Source organism: Anopheles gambiae, chromosome 2 (assembly GCF_943734735.2).
Source record: "Anopheles gambiae chromosome 2, idAnoGambNW_F1_1, whole genome shotgun sequence".
In the NCBI taxonomy this organism is placed as follows: Eukaryota; Metazoa; Arthropoda; class Insecta; order Diptera; family Culicidae; genus Anopheles; species Anopheles gambiae.
This window is the reverse complement of record NC_064601.1, coordinates 10,286,939-10,305,336: the sequence shown is the minus strand read 5'-3', so window position 1 is coordinate 10,305,336 and position 18,398 is coordinate 10,286,939. Positions and strand designations below refer to the sequence as shown.

Genomic DNA, 18,398 nt, shown 5'->3' with positions numbered 1-18,398 from the left:
AAGTGTATGTGTGTGTATGTTTGTTTGATAGGTGTATTTGTGTGTGTGTGTGGCAGGAAACATGTGTTTTTGAGAAAAGTGTAAAACATCCCTACTGTTTGTGTCAGTAAAATGAAAACACAAAAAAAATATGCAACACATGCAGAACACACACGCCCCGACCCTGAGGAGCCAGCAACACAGCAACGCGTTATCTGGAGCATGTTTGGAATGGGTGCGAAGGGCGCCACATTCTACCACCACATAGACAAGGGAGGACATACAGAAACGGGGGAAACGATTGGACTGATTTTAATACGAGACAGATACAGAAGCGCGCCATAAGGTTGTTCGTGTAGAGGGAAAAAAACAGCAGAGGTCAGTCCTTTCCAAGTTCTGAAGGAAACAGATGCATCATCAGCATCACAATTACTCAACACACACACACACTGTACACACAAAATGTAAATGTAGCAAGTTGTGATGGTTTTCAAGACTCGTGGCACCCACCCGTATCAGGACGAAGGACAAAACACAGCAACGGCGACATAAACACAGTGGATAGGGGAGGAAGTTGCACAGGACGGACAAGGACACACACACATGGACGGACGAACAGCAGACAGCAGGAGTGGAACATTTCATCATCGAGCAAGTACCTCCAGCAGCGAGAAAGGTGTAAGTAAATGGGGTAGAGAGCGGGGGAATAGCGAAGAACTAGGGATGGGCACAGTACGGGGATGAGATATCCGTGCAGAGACAAAACAAAACTACGCCACTAAATGCTAGAGGTTCGCTGAAATGAGCAGAGCTACGTATGGGCATCTAACAACTGTGGGAGAGCTACAGAGAGGCCTGACACGAGGACACAAAATTAACCCTAACAGATTGGTACATTGTTTTGCAGAAGTAATGCTTAGTGCCAAATGCTAAAATGTAGAGTTTGTGGTACACAAGCGGGATGTGCCCGCGAGTTTCCACCGCTCTATCTCTCTCTCTAGAGAAAAAGAGAACGCTACACCTACTGCGAGAGAGAAAAAAAGTCGTTTCATATCCTGTACCTCCTTGAGACGCTGATCCAACACTCTCACTTGGCCACCGTACGATTCCTCTCGTTGCGTTGCCTAAACACGGTCGTCCGTACGCAGCAGCCGCAGCACCAGCAGCAACAGTGGCAGCACAACACCGGTCGATTGTCGATGATGATGATGATGGTGTGTTGGACACATTGTTGGTGATGTCCCCATTTTCCACACGCCCGCAGCACAACACACACGCGGTCAGTAAGTACATTTAAACAGGGCAGGCAGGCAGGCACGCACAAACGCACGGACGCACGAGAATCGCGTATTGCGCGTAATGGCGTGCGCACGTGTGTCCGTGTTCAATCGATTATGTTCGATTTTTGTACATCGATTTTAGAATTGTTTGTTGATGCAGGGTTGCACAGGCAAGGTTGTTAATCGTATTGTTTTGTTGTGTGTTTATTTTTGAGGGACAGGTTAGTAGTAGTAGGTTGGTCGGTTGTTTCCGAAACAGATGAGCACACGTCGAAGTGAGCAGCCAAAAGAAAACACAATGGATGAAAGTAATAAAAAGAGTTTTGATTAGAAAAACTGCTACACGAGAAACTGTAACTGTAAAATAGGTAATTTTGAATGTTGAAGAAGAAATTTAGAGTGTTCGGGTTTAAAATTCGCCTGTTAAAAGAGGCGGGGCGGCAATGTCAACACGCCACAGTCAGCGTAACATCGTAAGAGAGAAGGGTGTTGTGAATGAAGGGGTAAGGGGATAAAGTTAAACAAAATAAAATTGCAAACACACAAACCAAACGTTTCGGGGCATTTCGCTGTCTAGAATAAGAAAGGAGGTTAAATGTCCATATTGTTGTCCGTAACTTCGTAGTCAACATATGCAGAAAGGGAAAGAGAAACAGTAAAAACAAAAAAAAATCGAAAGCAAAAACACAACAAACACAACATCCACAACAACACACGCACGCGTTGCACAGAGCAAAACAAATACGAATAAACTATAGAACGGCGCTAAACAAATGGGCTGTACCTCCTTTAGACGGGTGGTGAGGGTCTTGATCTGGTTCTTGTACTCCTCCTCGCGTTGGTTAGCCTACGCATACCGAGGGAAAGTACACACAACCATCATTTTACCGACGCATCATCCCGGGGATCACACAGTTGGGGATATTATAGTGCAATTGACGAAGAGATTGGACGACGATACAACAAAGTCGATCGGCACATGTATTTTATGATTATTTTTTTTACAAAATATGGCAACAAAAGGAGAGCAGTCAAGATGTGGCACGGAGCAACAGAAGAAGTGGAGCAATGGTTGTAAAGAAATAAAAAATAAATTCCATTTAGACGGGGTGGTCTCAACACCACAGGTGCGGCGGCAACAATTGCAGTGAAAATTGGGTCGCGCGGTGCAATTTTTGTGTCCGTCTTCAGTCAGTTTTGGGGTCCAGGAAAGGGAGTTTGTTTGGGGTATGGATATAGTCCCAATAGTACGTCAGTTGGTCTGGCGCAGGCTCGTTCGGGGTTTGACGATAAAAAATTTTGAACAAACTTGATCGTTGATGATCCACGTACAAATAGTTCAGTTTCATATGTAGGTCACTTTAAAGATTGTAAAAATATTAAAAACATATGGATATTGTTTACACAAATAGTGAAGGACGAGTTGCATATAAAACCAAATTTTCATGAACTTATTAAACCAGATATGACTAATATAAAAAAAGAAAAAAGAGCTAAAATTATGTCATTATTTATCAATTATTTAATATTTATTTACAAAGAGAATTTCACCAATAGCATAGGCAAAAATCAATTGAAAAACATAATATGTTAAACAAGAATTATTATAGATTTAAGCTAGCGAATAAGAATTTTTTGTTATAAGTGTGAATAAACTGTTCTTTGGTTTATAAAAAAAAAAATGACAACCTTGATGAGGAATCTAAAAGCAGTGCTTCACACAAGATCATCAAACTCTTTATCATCAAACAACCACAACGAGGCACTTAGTATTAGGTCATGTCCAGCGTCCAGTGTATAAAGGATCTCGCTCCAGATGGTAAACCATCCATCGAGAGTCCTTTTGTTTTCTATCCTGCCCTGAACCTGTCTCCGGTCGGCGGTTCAGGCCGGTGTTTGGGAACGGTCTTACCTTTTCTTCCGAGACTTCCAGCGACTTCAGGTTGTTACCGACCACGCGCAGCTCCTCCTCAAGCTCGACGATCTTGCTGCATGTTCGTACAGTTGTTCCGGGTGCGCACGTTCAAAAAGGGCAATAAATGAGGGAATAATGAAAAGAAATAATTTTAGTACCGAGTTTTCGCTTTTTCCATCTCGTAATTGCTTTGCATGCTAGTTTTGTGTTAAGTTAAGCTTTAGTGAACACAGCACACTTTACAACAATGTCTTGTATGCAGTTTTTTTTGTTTTATTTTTTGTTACACTACCCAGTACGAATCTCGATACATGGGAGGGATGATATTGGGAATGCATCTTGTGCCTTTCAATGTGTCCTATACAAACCTTTCGTTCATCTCGACCTTCTCCTCCGAGCGCTCGAGGTCCTGTTCCATGAGCACCAGTTTTCTGGCCACCTGATCCAGTTCAGCCACCAGTGCGTCGGGTGTCGGGAAAGCATCGCCAAGGGTTAGCACCGCCGTGGGCATTGTTATCGCAAGCACAAACCAACACACACACACAAGCGCACAGAGTCAATAATAAATGGTTGGATGATGAGGACCACAAGCACAGAGGTTTGTCGTGGTTTGGCGTTGTGATTAGCCGTCCGTCCCGAAAATGGTTCCGAAGATGATTGGTTCGATTCATTGCCAAGAGCAGCCGAAATCGTCGTCGTAGTCATTGTCGTGCAAGACCCAGCAGGATTGGTTGTAGAGATGGTGTCCGGTGGCATCATCGAGTTTTTCGTGTTCGGTTTTTTGCGGCAGCATTGGAATGTGCGTTGCGGGTTGGGTCGGTCGTTAGTCGCAGCATACATACAAACGCACACGCGCAACGCATCCCCCCAAAAACGTGATCATCCACCGAGATCAGTGCGTTGTTGAGCAATTTGCAAACATACATTCACACACACACACACACACACACACACACACATAGAAATGCGCACAGAAAAACAAGCAAAATGCACACGCAAATCGGTCAATCGTGTGTGTGATGCGCGGCGCAGTCAGTTTGGTAGCAGCCAGGGTAGGTAAAAGTAGACAAGAAAAAGGTGTTGAGGTTAGTACATCGGTATCGATAGGGTCAGGGGTATTCTCATCGCCCCTAGTATCCTCGCGCACCAAACACAAACGGCATGAAGGTGTGAGCGGCGTAACAATGCCACTGGCTTTGCGTCAAAGCAAAAGAAGACTACGCGACCGTAACCCGTGAAGGACACTGCGTGCTCAATACACACGTGAAGGATACGCATATCCACCTCCCCCCACCCGAGCCATTGATACGCAGTGATCCATTCGAGTTAAAGCGCGCGCTCTCTTTCCTTTGTACGATCGCAAACACTACAATGCATTGGAAACGCTTCACCTTCACACTGGTGATCGCGAGCAGGGGATGATAATACATGCTTTATATAACGATTACTTATTGCTAGATGAGAGATATGATGGTATCAAAAGGGTGTACATGAAGGAGAGGATACAATTAATGATTGTTGTGGGAGATTGGATAAATTCAAACAAAAACATAAAAAAAAGTTAAAATTAAACAGCATCTTGTCTCAGGCGCAACGCATTGGACGCATCTGGAAGTCGGTGTTGCTTTGCGCCGAAACTAACAAGCCAAATAACACAACAAAATAAACACACAAAACAATAACAGTAACGAAATAAAGCAACAAACCACGTTCAAAGGTATATTATACTCAGCGAGCAACACAACAGTTTACCTCCCAAAACTTCGTTGGTGGACTTGATTGAACATACAATTTAAGGGAAAATTTCCAGTAAGTGCACGAATATAGACATGGTCGGAGGGGGGAAAAAAGGCAGTAAGAAGTAAGAAGATGACCCAGTGCAGAGTGTAGTCCACCGGATCCGGTCAGCTTTCCAAAGGGGCCACCAATTAACAGCCTCCCACCTTTCACTCGGACAATAAACGTGATTTACTCGGCCAATCTCTCCTCCTCGAGAGGAGTTGTGGGTGCCAAGCCACGGACGGAGCTCTAATTTTGTAATCCACCCATAAAGCAGAGGGTGGAAGACCACCGCGAGCGATTTAGAGAGAGAGAGAGACGTAAACTGTTCCCTCCAAACAAACGATCATCGGAACCGATCCGCGAGTCGGTCCAGGCCGGACAGACGGGGACAGACGAGTTGGAAGGAAAGGGCACTTTTCACCACTGTAGAACCCGAAAATACAAACACAAACACACACACACACATTTCCTACCTTTGGGCTGTGTCGTAAACGGAGCAGAGGAAATGGAAGAACACCCGCTGCAGCAATAGCAGTAATGTGTTAATAACGCAAATAGCAATGCACTCGAGAGAGCAAACACACACACACATTACACGAGGAAATGGGGCAAAGTACGTACGCTTCACCGGCTTCGGCGCGCTCTTCAGCACGCTCAAGATCCGCCTCAACCATGGCCAATTTACGGGCGACCTACACACACAGACGGAGACCCGGAAACGTAGACCCGCCGCCGCCGTCACCACCGTCGATCGAACGAGAAGATGATGCACAGAGGTGTGTGAGGGGGAGGCGGACGCAGCCGTCGTAGAACACAACAGCATAGTTTGGGGGGGGAGGAAAAGTAAGAGGTCTTAGTAAATTGTCATACTTTTTTGTTTCGTTTCGATTTACTCGAGCAGCGTTTTCATGCAATGTCATGCAACGGACACCCACACATTGTCCACCCGAGCGTCAGCAAAACACAACACACGAGGAGGGGGGGGGGGGGAGAAGAGCAACTCGGGCGGATGTTGCAGGTTGTGTTAGTTGGGAGGAAGGCAACACACTTTCGGGTTAGAAATTGAAAACAGCAGCACGGTGTCGCCGGCTGAAACAGGGGACACGGGCATGCATCCTGCGCACGTGTAGCGCACACATGTAAAATATAACTTTTTTGTCTTATTTTTACTCTAAAAAATCTCTCTCTTTTGTCGTAAGACGACGAATGAAATGCTATTAGAAAATGCCATTGCTCATCTTTTATCTCCGTTTTTGGGGCCCTTCCTAGAATGTGAATTCTGATTGTACAGCATTTTGTTCACCTTCACTCCATTTACATTCACATTCCAATGTCCTTTTCTAGGCTAGACGTTTGAAGAAACCTTTCATCGATTCAAACGCATTGCTCATAATGATAGTTGGCATTTTTACTCTTTAGTATTACACGAATTAATAATATTGTTATTATTCTGTACCATGATACGATGTGAAGTATTTTTTTATATTTAATTAATATTATTATGGCTTCGGCTGGATGTGGAGTAATTTTACTGATAATAGGATCCTTGCTATCAATTTCTTTTGGTAAAAATACTAATACACTGTTGTGTGCTTAATTCAAAATTACAATTACTATTCCACCATATGGAAACTGGGCCTGACATCAACCAGGTGGACACGACAAACGGAACCAATTATTCGATTCATATGCAAACTTATCAATCAATAATATTAATCCACTTAAACAGCCCGACCCAATCGCATTAAACTGGCCTGGCAAAGTTGTATTACGTAAACCTAAGCCCGTCGTGGGTTCAAGTCCCGTATGGGCTGAAGCACTTTTACGCAATTCTGACTGTCTTGCTGTGGCTAAACCAATTATGTCACTGCTACCAAATCCATTAGCAGCTATGGCAGGTTTATACCGGCTAAGGCGCTTGCACCAACTAAGAATGAAGTCACCATTATTCAATGTATAAACACGAATCTAATCACACGGCAGCAGCAAAAGCTGATGCAATAATTGAAAATCTAGCAAGATGTAGATTCACAGTAAAACAATACTAAAATTATACGAAAAGTCCATATGCCCGTTCAAATGGGCCATAACATAAAAGCCATGAAGACCATAAATAAATAACTGTCATCTCAATGAACAAAAATGTTTGTTCCTCACACTAACCAGGACCAAGGGCCAAACCTTAGAGGTCACAAGACACACAGACAAACTGGACACTGCTTTAGCATATTTCCTAACAAACATGTGTAATTTACAGAGTTTTCCGAGTCAACTTCCAATGTCAACAATATGTTGCATTGCTTGCGAGATATGTTTTCCAACAGATGTCAAATGTTGTATTTGCATCACAAACATTTTTCAGTTCTTTCACATGATTTTCAACACATCACAAGCTGGACTGAGTTTGTTGACAGTGCTTTGTTATGTGTTGAAAATCAAGTGAAAGAATTGAAATTTAATTGCAAATGTACAGGGGTTTCCAAGTCACTTTCGAATGTAAACATTGTTTTTCACCGCGTGCAAAAAGATATTCCACATCACTCTGATGTTTCATTTTCATTATAATAATTTTTAATTTCTTCAGCATGATTTTCAACACAGCATGAATATAAGATCGATATGGAATAACATTTCGTACGCGATGAAAAAGAATGTTTAAATTCCAAAGAGACTTGGAAAACCCTGTAACACGTGACAGCTGTTGAAAAACATCTTGTATGCAATGAAGAATGCTGTGCACATTGTAATTAGGCTTGGGAAACCCTGTAATACAGTATGTATCTTTGATTTACTCACAACGAATTGCAAGTAATTGAACATTATAACTCTTTGGCAAGATGTACCATAAATGAAGCGAGATGGAAGGACTGATATTTAAAGAATGATGTCATGGATGAGCCAAATCGGATTGGATCACATTGAGCAAAGGCTAACTAAGGAAAATAAATAGAAACACTGGGGAACTAGTTGAATCAAACTACCCAAAATATTGAGACCGACAGTTTGAGTGCCTCAGAAACCCCCATTAAACTCAAATAGAATTTACATAGATATGTTTTATCATTTTATCATGATCACAATTGGAATTCGATAGAAATACCAAAACTAGCTTTCGGACGGTAGGATCATTGGAATATATTGCACATGGTATGAAGGTAACAGTTGCTTGGCTATACTTTACACTTGTCAGAAATAACCATATATAATAAACACAGTATACACGAATGCTTTTATTATTGCTTTTCCATAAACAGACAGGACACACACACATGGGGATTGTATGCACGATTGCACAATACTTTCGATTTTGTATGCTACACACACACGCAGTCGATAACACACAACGCATCGCTTTTTCGTCTCCGATATGATGGGTTTTAAAAATATTATATATTTCTTGAGTGTGTATGTATAATTGCGTTTATATATTTTCATACAGCGCGCGTCATCAACATTAATGAATAGTGTTTGTTCCTTTATTAAGCTGCACTTTGACTTTCGGGGCTTTGCCTTTTTTTTTTATCGCCCTCTCTCTTATCCGCGATTCGATTCGCACGACACACGCGATTGGTTACTTTTAGTAATAATATAATGAGTGTTAATGTTCTCTAGCTATTTCTTTTCTGCTTTAACCAATAACATAAATTGCTTCCTATAAATAATAAAGGATTCGTTTGTCGCGATCGAGCGCGATTTTATTCCGACGACTTCCGATTCCGATCAATTGCATTCGAAACAGTTCCTCTTTTGCTAGACACATTGTAGACTAAAAAGAGACTTTTCGTCGCTTGGTAATCATTTGCTGATGTTCAATATTGCTTTCATTGCCGTACAAATCTAATCATTTTCCTTTGTTGAAATTAATAATATTGAGTGTTCTCATTATTTGTCGCATAATTGACGGACGGAACGCGATCGTTTAAAAAAAAAACCAACAAACAAACAGAACTTGTGAACAAATTTTAACGCATGACAATCTTTCTTCTTTATCTCGGTAAGCTGAGTGATATATATTGATCAAATTGAAAGGCACTACTACTACCCACACGTGTGTTAGATACGCTGCGAATATACGTTTTTTTTTATTATTGCATTTCTGTTATGAGTATGCGTTGCGTTCCTTTGAAAAAGTGTTGAAGTCCAAAACGAAAATAAAAACAAAAATAAGCTAGAACAAGTTTATATGGGTGTGTATGGATGCTTCGATATAAATGTGCTGTGTCCTGTGCTACTGAAACTGAATGCACAACAACCTCAACTCACTAGGCAAAAAGCCGAGCTGATTTCTGACCGACTTTTGCTGCAGTTGCTACAGTTCTCCCGTTCTCTCGCTACACGTTTGCGTTAGTCCTACCGAAAGCACCGCTGATTTGTTTGAACAGGTTGGCATTATTATCAAGCCACAACAATCATTCAGGAAGGCACACGTTTTCTTCTTTTCAACGCTTCGTTTATATCGCCTTGCCGCCCGGCCCGCTGGCCCCCTGGTTCTATCCACCCCTTCGTTCACGCACCGTGCCGGATGATGAGCAACAACATTTACTAAAAGGCTAGGCATTGCAATCGTGGTTTTGTTTACCGAGAGAGACTCCCTCCCCCTGTTCTCCCTCTGGTGATGGTGGTGGTGCTGGTGTGTACAGCACACTTTTCCACCCCGATGTAACAAGGTGTCAAAACCGGTGCGCGCGCGAGGGGTGAAAATTCACAATCATCTCCAACGCGGCACCGACGGACACGCAACTCCTCCCCTCTTCTAGGCCACCTTTTCTCCAACACCGAGTGAATTCATAACTACACTGCACACGGACATTAAGGTTAGTTAGCATACAAAGGCAAGCGGGTCGACGAGAATCATCACCATCATTTTGAGTTTTAACGGGATTTTAGTTTTTTGTCTTGTTTTGTTGCTTTATGCTTTCTTTTTCTTTTTCTTGGGCAAACGCAATGACCACCATCCCCCCATTGAAACATTCCGACACCCGGGGGATCGTCGTGTCCAGCTACTAAAGTAAGCTACCTTTATCCACGGTACACAATCACTTTCTTAGCGCTTCCATCATCATCGTGGAAAATGGTTTTTATTTAAACGGAAAAAATAACTCACAATGCGAAAAATGTTTTCTCCCAAAGACAGGCGGCGAACCACCATTTTTAGCCGAACAGTTCATTTTGTTGTGTGAGCGAAAACCGCACCGCTTTACAAAAGAAACATAATAAATGGGCGACGGACTTGGTCGTTTAAGTTCTACTCTTTCTTTTCATTTTCATCAATTTTGGCAAGATGTAGGCCGACGGAGAACTTTGCAGACTCTGTCCTCGAAATTCGATACATAATTTGTTTGTTGGAAGACTCTTGATAAGAGACACAAATGATAAGGGTGGCAAGAACAGAGGTTCTGGATAAAATTTTAATTCTAGCTACTATTTTCGGGTGATCAATTTAGGCGCTGCCGGACGTTAGTGTTGCATCGGTATTTACCAGCTCGTACATGTGTGCCTACGTGACATACATGTTTCGTCATTCTTTTTTTTTAATTTCTTGTTTGTGATGTATTGTAGAACGATTTAAAAAAACACACTCTCGCACACTCCTGTACGAGCCCCTGGATACGTGATGATGATTCTCGACATTCGCTACCAGAACTCTCTAGCACCGAGGAGAGAACTGGTTCGCCGGAGACAAGTGCAAGATGTTATGACTCATGGGCCGAGAAAAGAATAGTTTAATGTAAAAACGAAAACAAGATCTTGATAGTTTTTGTTGTTGTTGTTCTTGTCCTCTCTCCAGCGTAACCAGCTCCAAGTGTGGCTGCAGCAATGTGTTAGTAGTGTAGTAATACCCCCATGCTTCACCATCATGCCCCTTTTATCGACTCTATCCTTCCTATCCTCTTTTCTGTTTCCTTTCGCTGCCAGTTCTGGACCCTTTGACCGTTCATTCTCCCCTCTCCCTTTCCAATGCACAATGTGGTTCGGTTCGGTTTCGTTTTTCCTCACATTTTTTTTGTGCCACACTCAATCCACATACAATCATACAAGCACATACTCGCACACACACACACAGTCTATCGTGGAGAACGAAGTGTCCCTTCCAGTTGGGTTCTTGTTCCCTTTTTCTCGAAGGAGCTCGTTCCACGGATGTTTTTGCCTCGCTCCTATCTTTCTTCCCCGCTGTTACAAGCATTTCACATATCATTCCCCCCCCCCCTTTCCCCATACATGCACCAGTACACACACACACACCCACACATATCAACAAAAAAAAACCCTAGCCTAGTTTTAGTCAAGTGATGTCTAGCGTATGCACCTCATCGTATTTCTTATCGGCCTCCTCAGCCATGAAGCGGGCCTCCTTCAGCTGGTTCTCAAGGGCGTCCATGCGCTCCTCATCGGCCAGGGCACGGTTCTCAAGAACCTTGCGAGCACTGCACGCGTTTCCGATACGAGTTTATGTGTGGATTTTTTTGTTTTGTTTCGTTTTCGTCATGGTGCGCCCATACATCCATACATGTGCCAAATTATTATCGTGTTTTTTTAAATACATATCATTATATCACAGCAGAACGTATTAACAGTAAATTACAGGTTTTCGGATGGTGCGGGAGCGTTGCGTTTTTTTTTTTGTTTACATTATTATCATAATTTTTAAACATAATCGACGATCGTTGACGGGGCATTTTTTTTGATTTGGGGGAGAGAGGGTGGCGGTCGATGAGTTTTCGTTGGCGGCGGGGGCACGTTATTTTGTCGGAGAGGCGCACGAGTGAACGAGAGCAATATACAAATGTTTTGTTTGTTTTGTTTTTGTTTTGTTTTTAGGTTTAAAATTAAATTCAACAAACACAATTTGTTGGAATAAATAAACGAAAGCAGAAGAAAGAAAGAAAGAAAAGAAAAGAACCATTATAAGTAAAGCGAGGATCACGTTTTCTTGCGGACACGGATCAACCGGCCAAGGGTTACCACAGAAGAGTAGGCGCGCGCGTGAGAGTAACACATTGCGCGTGCGCAAATGAGACACGTTTTTTCACCCCAAAGATACGCAATTAAGGAGAGCGGATGACTACTGCGCCTTCGCTCATCCTTTGTTCGGCTGCACCGAATGCAGCCGTAGGAGGAAACTAAAGAAGGAGAAGGACAACGTCGAGGAATGGCCCTAACTAGTTGATGACCACCGGGACCACAAGGAATAATACACAGGTACGAAATATGCGAATTGAACATTGATTTAGAAAAACCAACCCAGCAATAGACTTCAACGCAAAAGAAGAAACGAACAAAAACAAACAACCCAACGAGTGAACATCGTCCACCAAGGACGAGCAGAATACCAATGAACTAAAAAGGATTACTACTGCGTAATCCCTCCATACATTCGTAAGATCCTGAAGAAACCGGAATTCATAAATGAAGGAAACTTGGGTAGGAGGAAAAAAGGAGGAATGTTCGAATGGAGTGCGGAAATGATAATGATATGATACCATCTAAGGATGTCTACGGAGGGGATGGTGGGGTGAGTGCGATGTTGTGTACCTCTTCGTATTTTTTGTCTGCTTCCTCTGCTATTAGCTTGGCCTGGGCTAGCTGTGCCTCCAGTATGCCTACTCTATCGTCTTCCATGTTTGTACGATTTTCAAGCGCTTTCCGGATCCTGAAAAATGGGGTAGCGGTAGGGAAGGGATTGAAGGTGCAAATGAATGAGCAATGCTTGAACATGTCTCGAACAAACGATCTACGGGGAATATGCTGCACCTGCCTTCCACATGGGTGGCAAGGACACAAAAGGAAAGTTTGGATGACGGGAAAAAGGAGGAAGATTCTCAAACAGGTGAGGAAATTCCCCCCTCTCCCATGGAAATTCCCTTTTCCTTGTTTCGCGTTATCCTTCTCATTGCTTTTTTTCACGCGTCTCGCCATTTTGTCCCTCCCCCCTCTTGGTTTCGTTGGCCATTTGTGGTTTCCCGCGTGTACCAGAGAGTGGCGCGCCTTTGCTACCCCCTTTCGCTGGATATCGCTCTCCACTCGTCGGCCGCCCCGCACAGAACCCAACCCACTTACCGTTCGCTCTCGTCGGCAGCGGCCGAAGCCTCTGACAGCTTAGCGGTGGCGGACGCCAAACGTTCTTCCGAACGTTCGAGATCCTCCTCCAGCAGCTGAATGCGACGGTTCAGAGCGGCGACTTCCGATTCGGCCTGCAAGGAAAGGGAGAAGAAAGAAGAGCACTCATTAGTATATGTTTTAAGGGTTTGTTTTTTGTTTAAAAGAGAAGAAAACAATGCTTATTTAGCTATCCGCAATCTCAGTTAAAAATGCCGTGAGTTAAGAACGTAATGTTTTTTTCTTTAATAACCTAGAATGTGAATATTCCAGTGTGCCTTGCATGTATCCTGTGTTTAACCGGAACTTGGACACGTAACATTTCACACAAAAACAAAAAACCCCATACTGCTAGGTGAAAGTACACCGCTCTCCCCCCAGGTCACAAAGTTGGATACATCCCCTTCCTCCCACCCCACAACCCTCAAATGACCTCTCTTCCATGTGTGGCAAGGCCGTGGCTTATTTTTATTTACATCGTTTCTCCATTTCTGGCTCCACTTTGCAACCAAATAAGGCAATGCCGCGCGCGCGCGCGCGAGAGAATCAACCGAAGGAAGAAGCCATGACAACGAGGGGGGTGTGAAGCGATGGGTTCCGTGTGGAGAGGGTACTTGTGGCCAGTACGATGTAGCCGATGAAAGGAGCATGATGTCATCGTCTTGCGTTTGGTTGGATAAAAAATAAATAAATAAATGCTGAACATACTTTTTAGACAGCATCCGTTCGCCAGCAGCCTTAATAAGCAACACGGCTGCGCTGGCTGGCTCAGCACCTTTCAACAAGCAAATGTGTGAAAATTATTTAAATTCAGTGACACATTTATTTTTGGTGTCAGCCACCAGTACATGAATAATGAGTTCGCCTCACAAACAATTTGAAAAAAGCAGTTATCGAGATATCAGAGAGGCACACCGCATTACAAAGATAAGACACGTCTCGGGTGGAGTAATACTCGTGGCAGTAAGCATGCCATCATTAGCTCATATGCCCTCCATGTGATAAAATTGCATGTCTGTGTGTGTGTGTGTCACACAACCAAAGAACGTGACACATCAAATGAAGCTAGACACCGCGCTACATAATACAAAACAATAAAAAAAAAACTGCACGGGTTTTTGCATGCAATGATGGCGCTCCCACCCACTCCACCGTACAAAAGCGCGGCTAAATCAGCATAATAATCACCAAGGGCCCTCTCAATGGCCATGCTATGCAGTGCTGCCCGCCGCACTGGACACTCTGTGGCAGATGAGTCAAGTTGGTTATAGAATTGGAAACAATTCCGAGCCAGGCCAGGTGTGCAGGAGGCAAACGAGATATCTGCCACCTCTAATGGGCACTGTTTCTTGCTTCTTGCCTTCACCAACTCTCTGTGCCCCGCTCGTTGGATGCATAATTCAATAGGCCAGCGAAAACTGCGCGAATAGCAACTGGACTCCTGGCAATGCTAGCGGAGGGGAGCAGATTTGTTTGTGCCTTTGTGCCCGTAACCCTGAAGAGAGCGACAAAAACCAACCGAGAAGCACACGCGCTGACATCATCAACCATCGCTCGGAACCGGCATTAACTGTCCTCCCCACCGACGAATTCCTTCCCCCCTTTGGTCGCTCGTGGCTGTGCTCCCCGGGACCTGCTGGATAGTACACATGTGTGCGGCATCGATTGGCAAAACCACACAGTTATGCTCAAGGTCAGCGTCGGTATAGGATCCCCTCCACGCGAGATTTCGACTCCACTGGTCTCCTTACGGAGCCAACTAAAAGGGGTTTGAAATAGAGGAAGAACGCTCGCAAGACACTTGTGACAAAAATGCCTCAGAATAAACGCACCAAACCGTGCTTTTCACTCAACTCCCGAGACCCTTCTTTTTATGCTGCCAACCCCTTTTGCAGTTCAAGCCCAACCGGCACGCACGCTGGTCAGCAAGTGTAGCGCAAAGCGCATTGTCACGCAAACAGGGCGTTGGTCGCGGCAAACGTGTGTACCACCGCTGGCACACATCTCCTCCATCCACGGTCCAGCCCACTCCACTGTGTGCCACTGTGGCACCACACCCTCCTCGCACCATGCTGTGCACGTCATTGGTCATTCGCGGGAGCGGGAGAGAGGGGAATTGGTATGCAGCACCCGAATCCACAGTCATAAACGGGATGAGCTCCGGGTTTGACGGGGCGCGATCAACAGTTCCGGTTGCATATTATGCTTTTCTCCTTCCTCCCCATTTTCGCCATTTTTTTTTTATTGATTCGACTTCCTCTCGATGACCCCCTCCCCCCCTTGAAGAGGCATGCAGCAAAGGGGTTTGTGGCTTTTCTTTCCTTCTTCTATTACCCCACACTCGCTCAGGGTGGTTGGCTTTGGGATCCCAACAAACACACACACACACACATAGAGCCATCGTCGTGTTTGTCTGCTTGCCGGTATCGCCAATTTACGCATACCAGTTCACAAGATGGGGTGAGACGATGGGCGTTTGTTGGTTAGGCCCACCCCGCCGGTCTTCCATGCAGGTGAGAGAGCGCAACACCGGCCCGCGGTAGAAAGAAGCAGTTCCCATGTCCCGCGTGTGTGTGTGTGTGTGTTGCAATAATACACAACGGGGTGAGCTCCTCACTGCAGTGGTGTTGGTGGTGGTGGTGGTCGTACAGTAGTTGCCGGGAGGTTATGTATATGCTGCTACATACCACCCCGGTTCGACGGTTTCGTGACTCAAGGGATGCGTCATTCGCCGTTGCCACCCTCCTTCTTGAGGGGGTGCTACAACACGTACACACACACACTCACACAGACGCAAACGTCTTTGCGATCGGTTGATTTATAAGGGCGGCGAATTCCACACCGGCAAAAATAAGGGAAAAAGAGATGATCTTGGGGATGGGGGGGGGCAATAAAGCGATCAACTCCATATTTAAGAGTCTGCTGGGGTACTGGTCGGTCCGAGAAAGTGCGGGATCAATTCTCGATCGATGGAAGAGGGCGCGGTAGTGTGGTGCTGTGGATATTTCTCATGCAGTTTTCTTCCTCGGAAAGAAAGAGAAAGCACATTTTGGTACGAGTATTTAGGCAGTAAACGATCATTTTAGTTAATGTTGTACTTCCGTTTTTTTTTCCAAATGGTTACGAAAGTAGACATCATAACTATTGACGTAGCACTCATTTTCGCCTAGTTTTTCCTTTTCTCCTGTACTTTGGTGCTCACGTGGCAATGGGGTTCAGAATTGGGAACGATAAAGTGGCGCCAAAAATGCAGAAAAAAGTGTACCATTTCTCATACCTCAATCTTTTTGAATCATAATGCATTTGATCGGCAATTTTAGCATAACAAAACGTACGATATCATGATGAGCATGTTTGTGCGGGATGATGTAGATAGAATGCGCTGTTGCATATAATAGTTCGCTTCAACATTCCTAATACGCAATCGCGTATTAATTAACGGACCACAGCAGTTAGGGTGAAATGATCATAAAAAAACATAGCACAGAGAACGTTGAAAGATATGCGCGAAGAGTGAGGAAAAGAGAAAGAGCACTTCTGGCAAACCCATACCCTTCCCTCACGCACACACAAACAAAGGCAAAACATGATACGCATACTGACGCAAACATTCAATTATGCACTGTCTGTCCTTCTCGCTTTGTATGTCATTCTCTTTTGGTTTGATAAATTTGCTGCAATGATTTTGATAGCTGACTTAAAAAAAAGTTCGCTTAAGCGCAAGTTGGCACAGAAAATTAATGTTTTTAAATTGCTTTCTCGTGTGTGTTCCCTATTCTCCCTTTCGAAAGGAATGTGAAACACAGCCCGAGCAAACGCCAGATCTCGCGGCCCTTATTGGCGTGCTTCTGTGTGTATTAATGTCACCGGATGGTGTTGGCGGCGCAGCATGCGTTCGCTCGCTCTCGCACTATTTCTGTCTCTCTCTTGCTGGTTGCTTCCAGTGTCTGTTGTTCGTTCTAGCTGGAGTCTCTGAGCAGAGCAGGAGTCTTCTTCGCTTTCCAATCAATTTACGACCGGCTTGTGACCGCGCACGCACACAGAGATGCTATGGTGCAAGGTGGTTGTTTCTATGTTGTTTTCTTATTAATAGAACAAACGATAGAATGAACCAATCAACCACCAACCTATGAGCCACCTCACAACAACAAGTGCCCATTCTTGAGCCTCCTACCCGTCTCCTTTGCCCTTTTTTCGGATGCAACACACAATCCTGTTTGCGCGGCGTAGTGTGCGCGCGTCTGTCCGTCCACACACTACGCACACTTTACTGGGAGAAAACTTACTTCCTCGCGCCGCATCACTTCGTTCTGGAGCTTTTTGTGGAACTCCTCGCACTCATCCTTGTACTTCTCCATCTCCTCCTTCGTCTGGCGCATCTTCTTCTTCAGCACGTCGAGCAGATTGCCGGATTGCTGTTGCACGTTCGCCGCCATTGTTTTGTGCTGGTTGTTGGTGGTTATCTCTAGTATTTTCCGAGGTGTCGTCGTTCACAATTGCAACACACACACGCTTTTTAACGCGCTTTTTTCTTCTTCTTCTTCTACTACTTCGCTTATCTTCCGGCGAGACGAAAGAAGAAGCGGGAGTGGGTGGGTGTGTGATAAGATGCAATCACCCTGCTGACACACACACACACACGCTATTCACACAAACACACACGTGCGCGCACTCACACACACACACACACTGCCGAAATAATACACGAATGCGACGGAGAATACACCTGCCTGCCTCTCTGCTTGTACTGCCTTGACGCCTTTGCTCTGCTTGCTACGCACTCTGTGGATTTAAGGTCGTAACGACGACGTTTGGATAAAATATTTTGCTTTCTTTGCTTGGCTTCGCACAACACCTCTTCTCTCGCTCTCTCTCTCTCTCTCACGCTGCGCGCGATAAAACAACGGGGGAATGGTGATGATGACGATGATTAGGGATAGAGCGCGGTACACACTTTTGCGCACACACACGCACACGCTTGGTCTCACTGAATCACACACACACACGCACAATCGTACTGTCGTGCGCACGGGGCGAATATTAGCAGATGATGGGGAAGAAAAAGCTTGCCTTCTAAAACCCGCAAGTGAAAGGGCAACAATCAGCGGAACTATTTGCCTGTGTGTGCTTAGTTACAATTTGATAAATACAAAAGAAAAATATGTTTGCTATATTTGCGCACTGTAGAGGAGGGAAAAAAGACGAGTTTGAAGCTACCTATTGCACACACTTCGAAAACACACACACACATCCCGAATACCACTCTGAAATGTGTGTGTATGTGTGTTTTCAACGACACATCATGCAAAGAAGTTTACAGGGTTGGTTTCCGATACGATTGCAGA

General features: G+C 44.5%; 1 protein-coding gene across 50 annotated transcripts in view; it reads right to left on the bottom strand.

Annotated features, from left to right (window-relative positions):
- Positions 1–18,398, bottom strand: part of LOC1281318 (tropomyosin-2) — a 45,500-nt gene that overhangs the window by 10,544 nt on the left and 16,558 nt on the right. For 18 of the 50 annotated variants that reach the window (XM_003435893.2, XM_061649392.1, XM_061649414.1 and 15 more), the window contains 5 exons: positions 13,015–13,148; positions 11,264–11,381; positions 5,578–5,648; positions 3,172–3,247; positions 2,044–2,106 (listed from right to left, as the gene is read on the bottom strand). In XM_003435893.2, coding sequence (XP_003435941.1) covers positions 2,044–2,106; positions 3,172–3,247; positions 5,578–5,648; positions 11,264–11,381; positions 13,015–13,148 — 462 coding nt within the window. Of the gene's footprint in view, positions 1–1,040; positions 1,104–2,043; positions 2,107–3,171; positions 3,248–3,542; positions 3,614–5,577; positions 5,649–11,263; positions 11,382–12,489; positions 12,608–13,014; positions 13,149–17,339; positions 18,235–18,398 lie in introns of all 50 variants that reach the window. The other 32 variants (XM_061649416.1, XM_061649415.1, XM_061649389.1 and 29 more) reach the window with 12 other exon arrangements.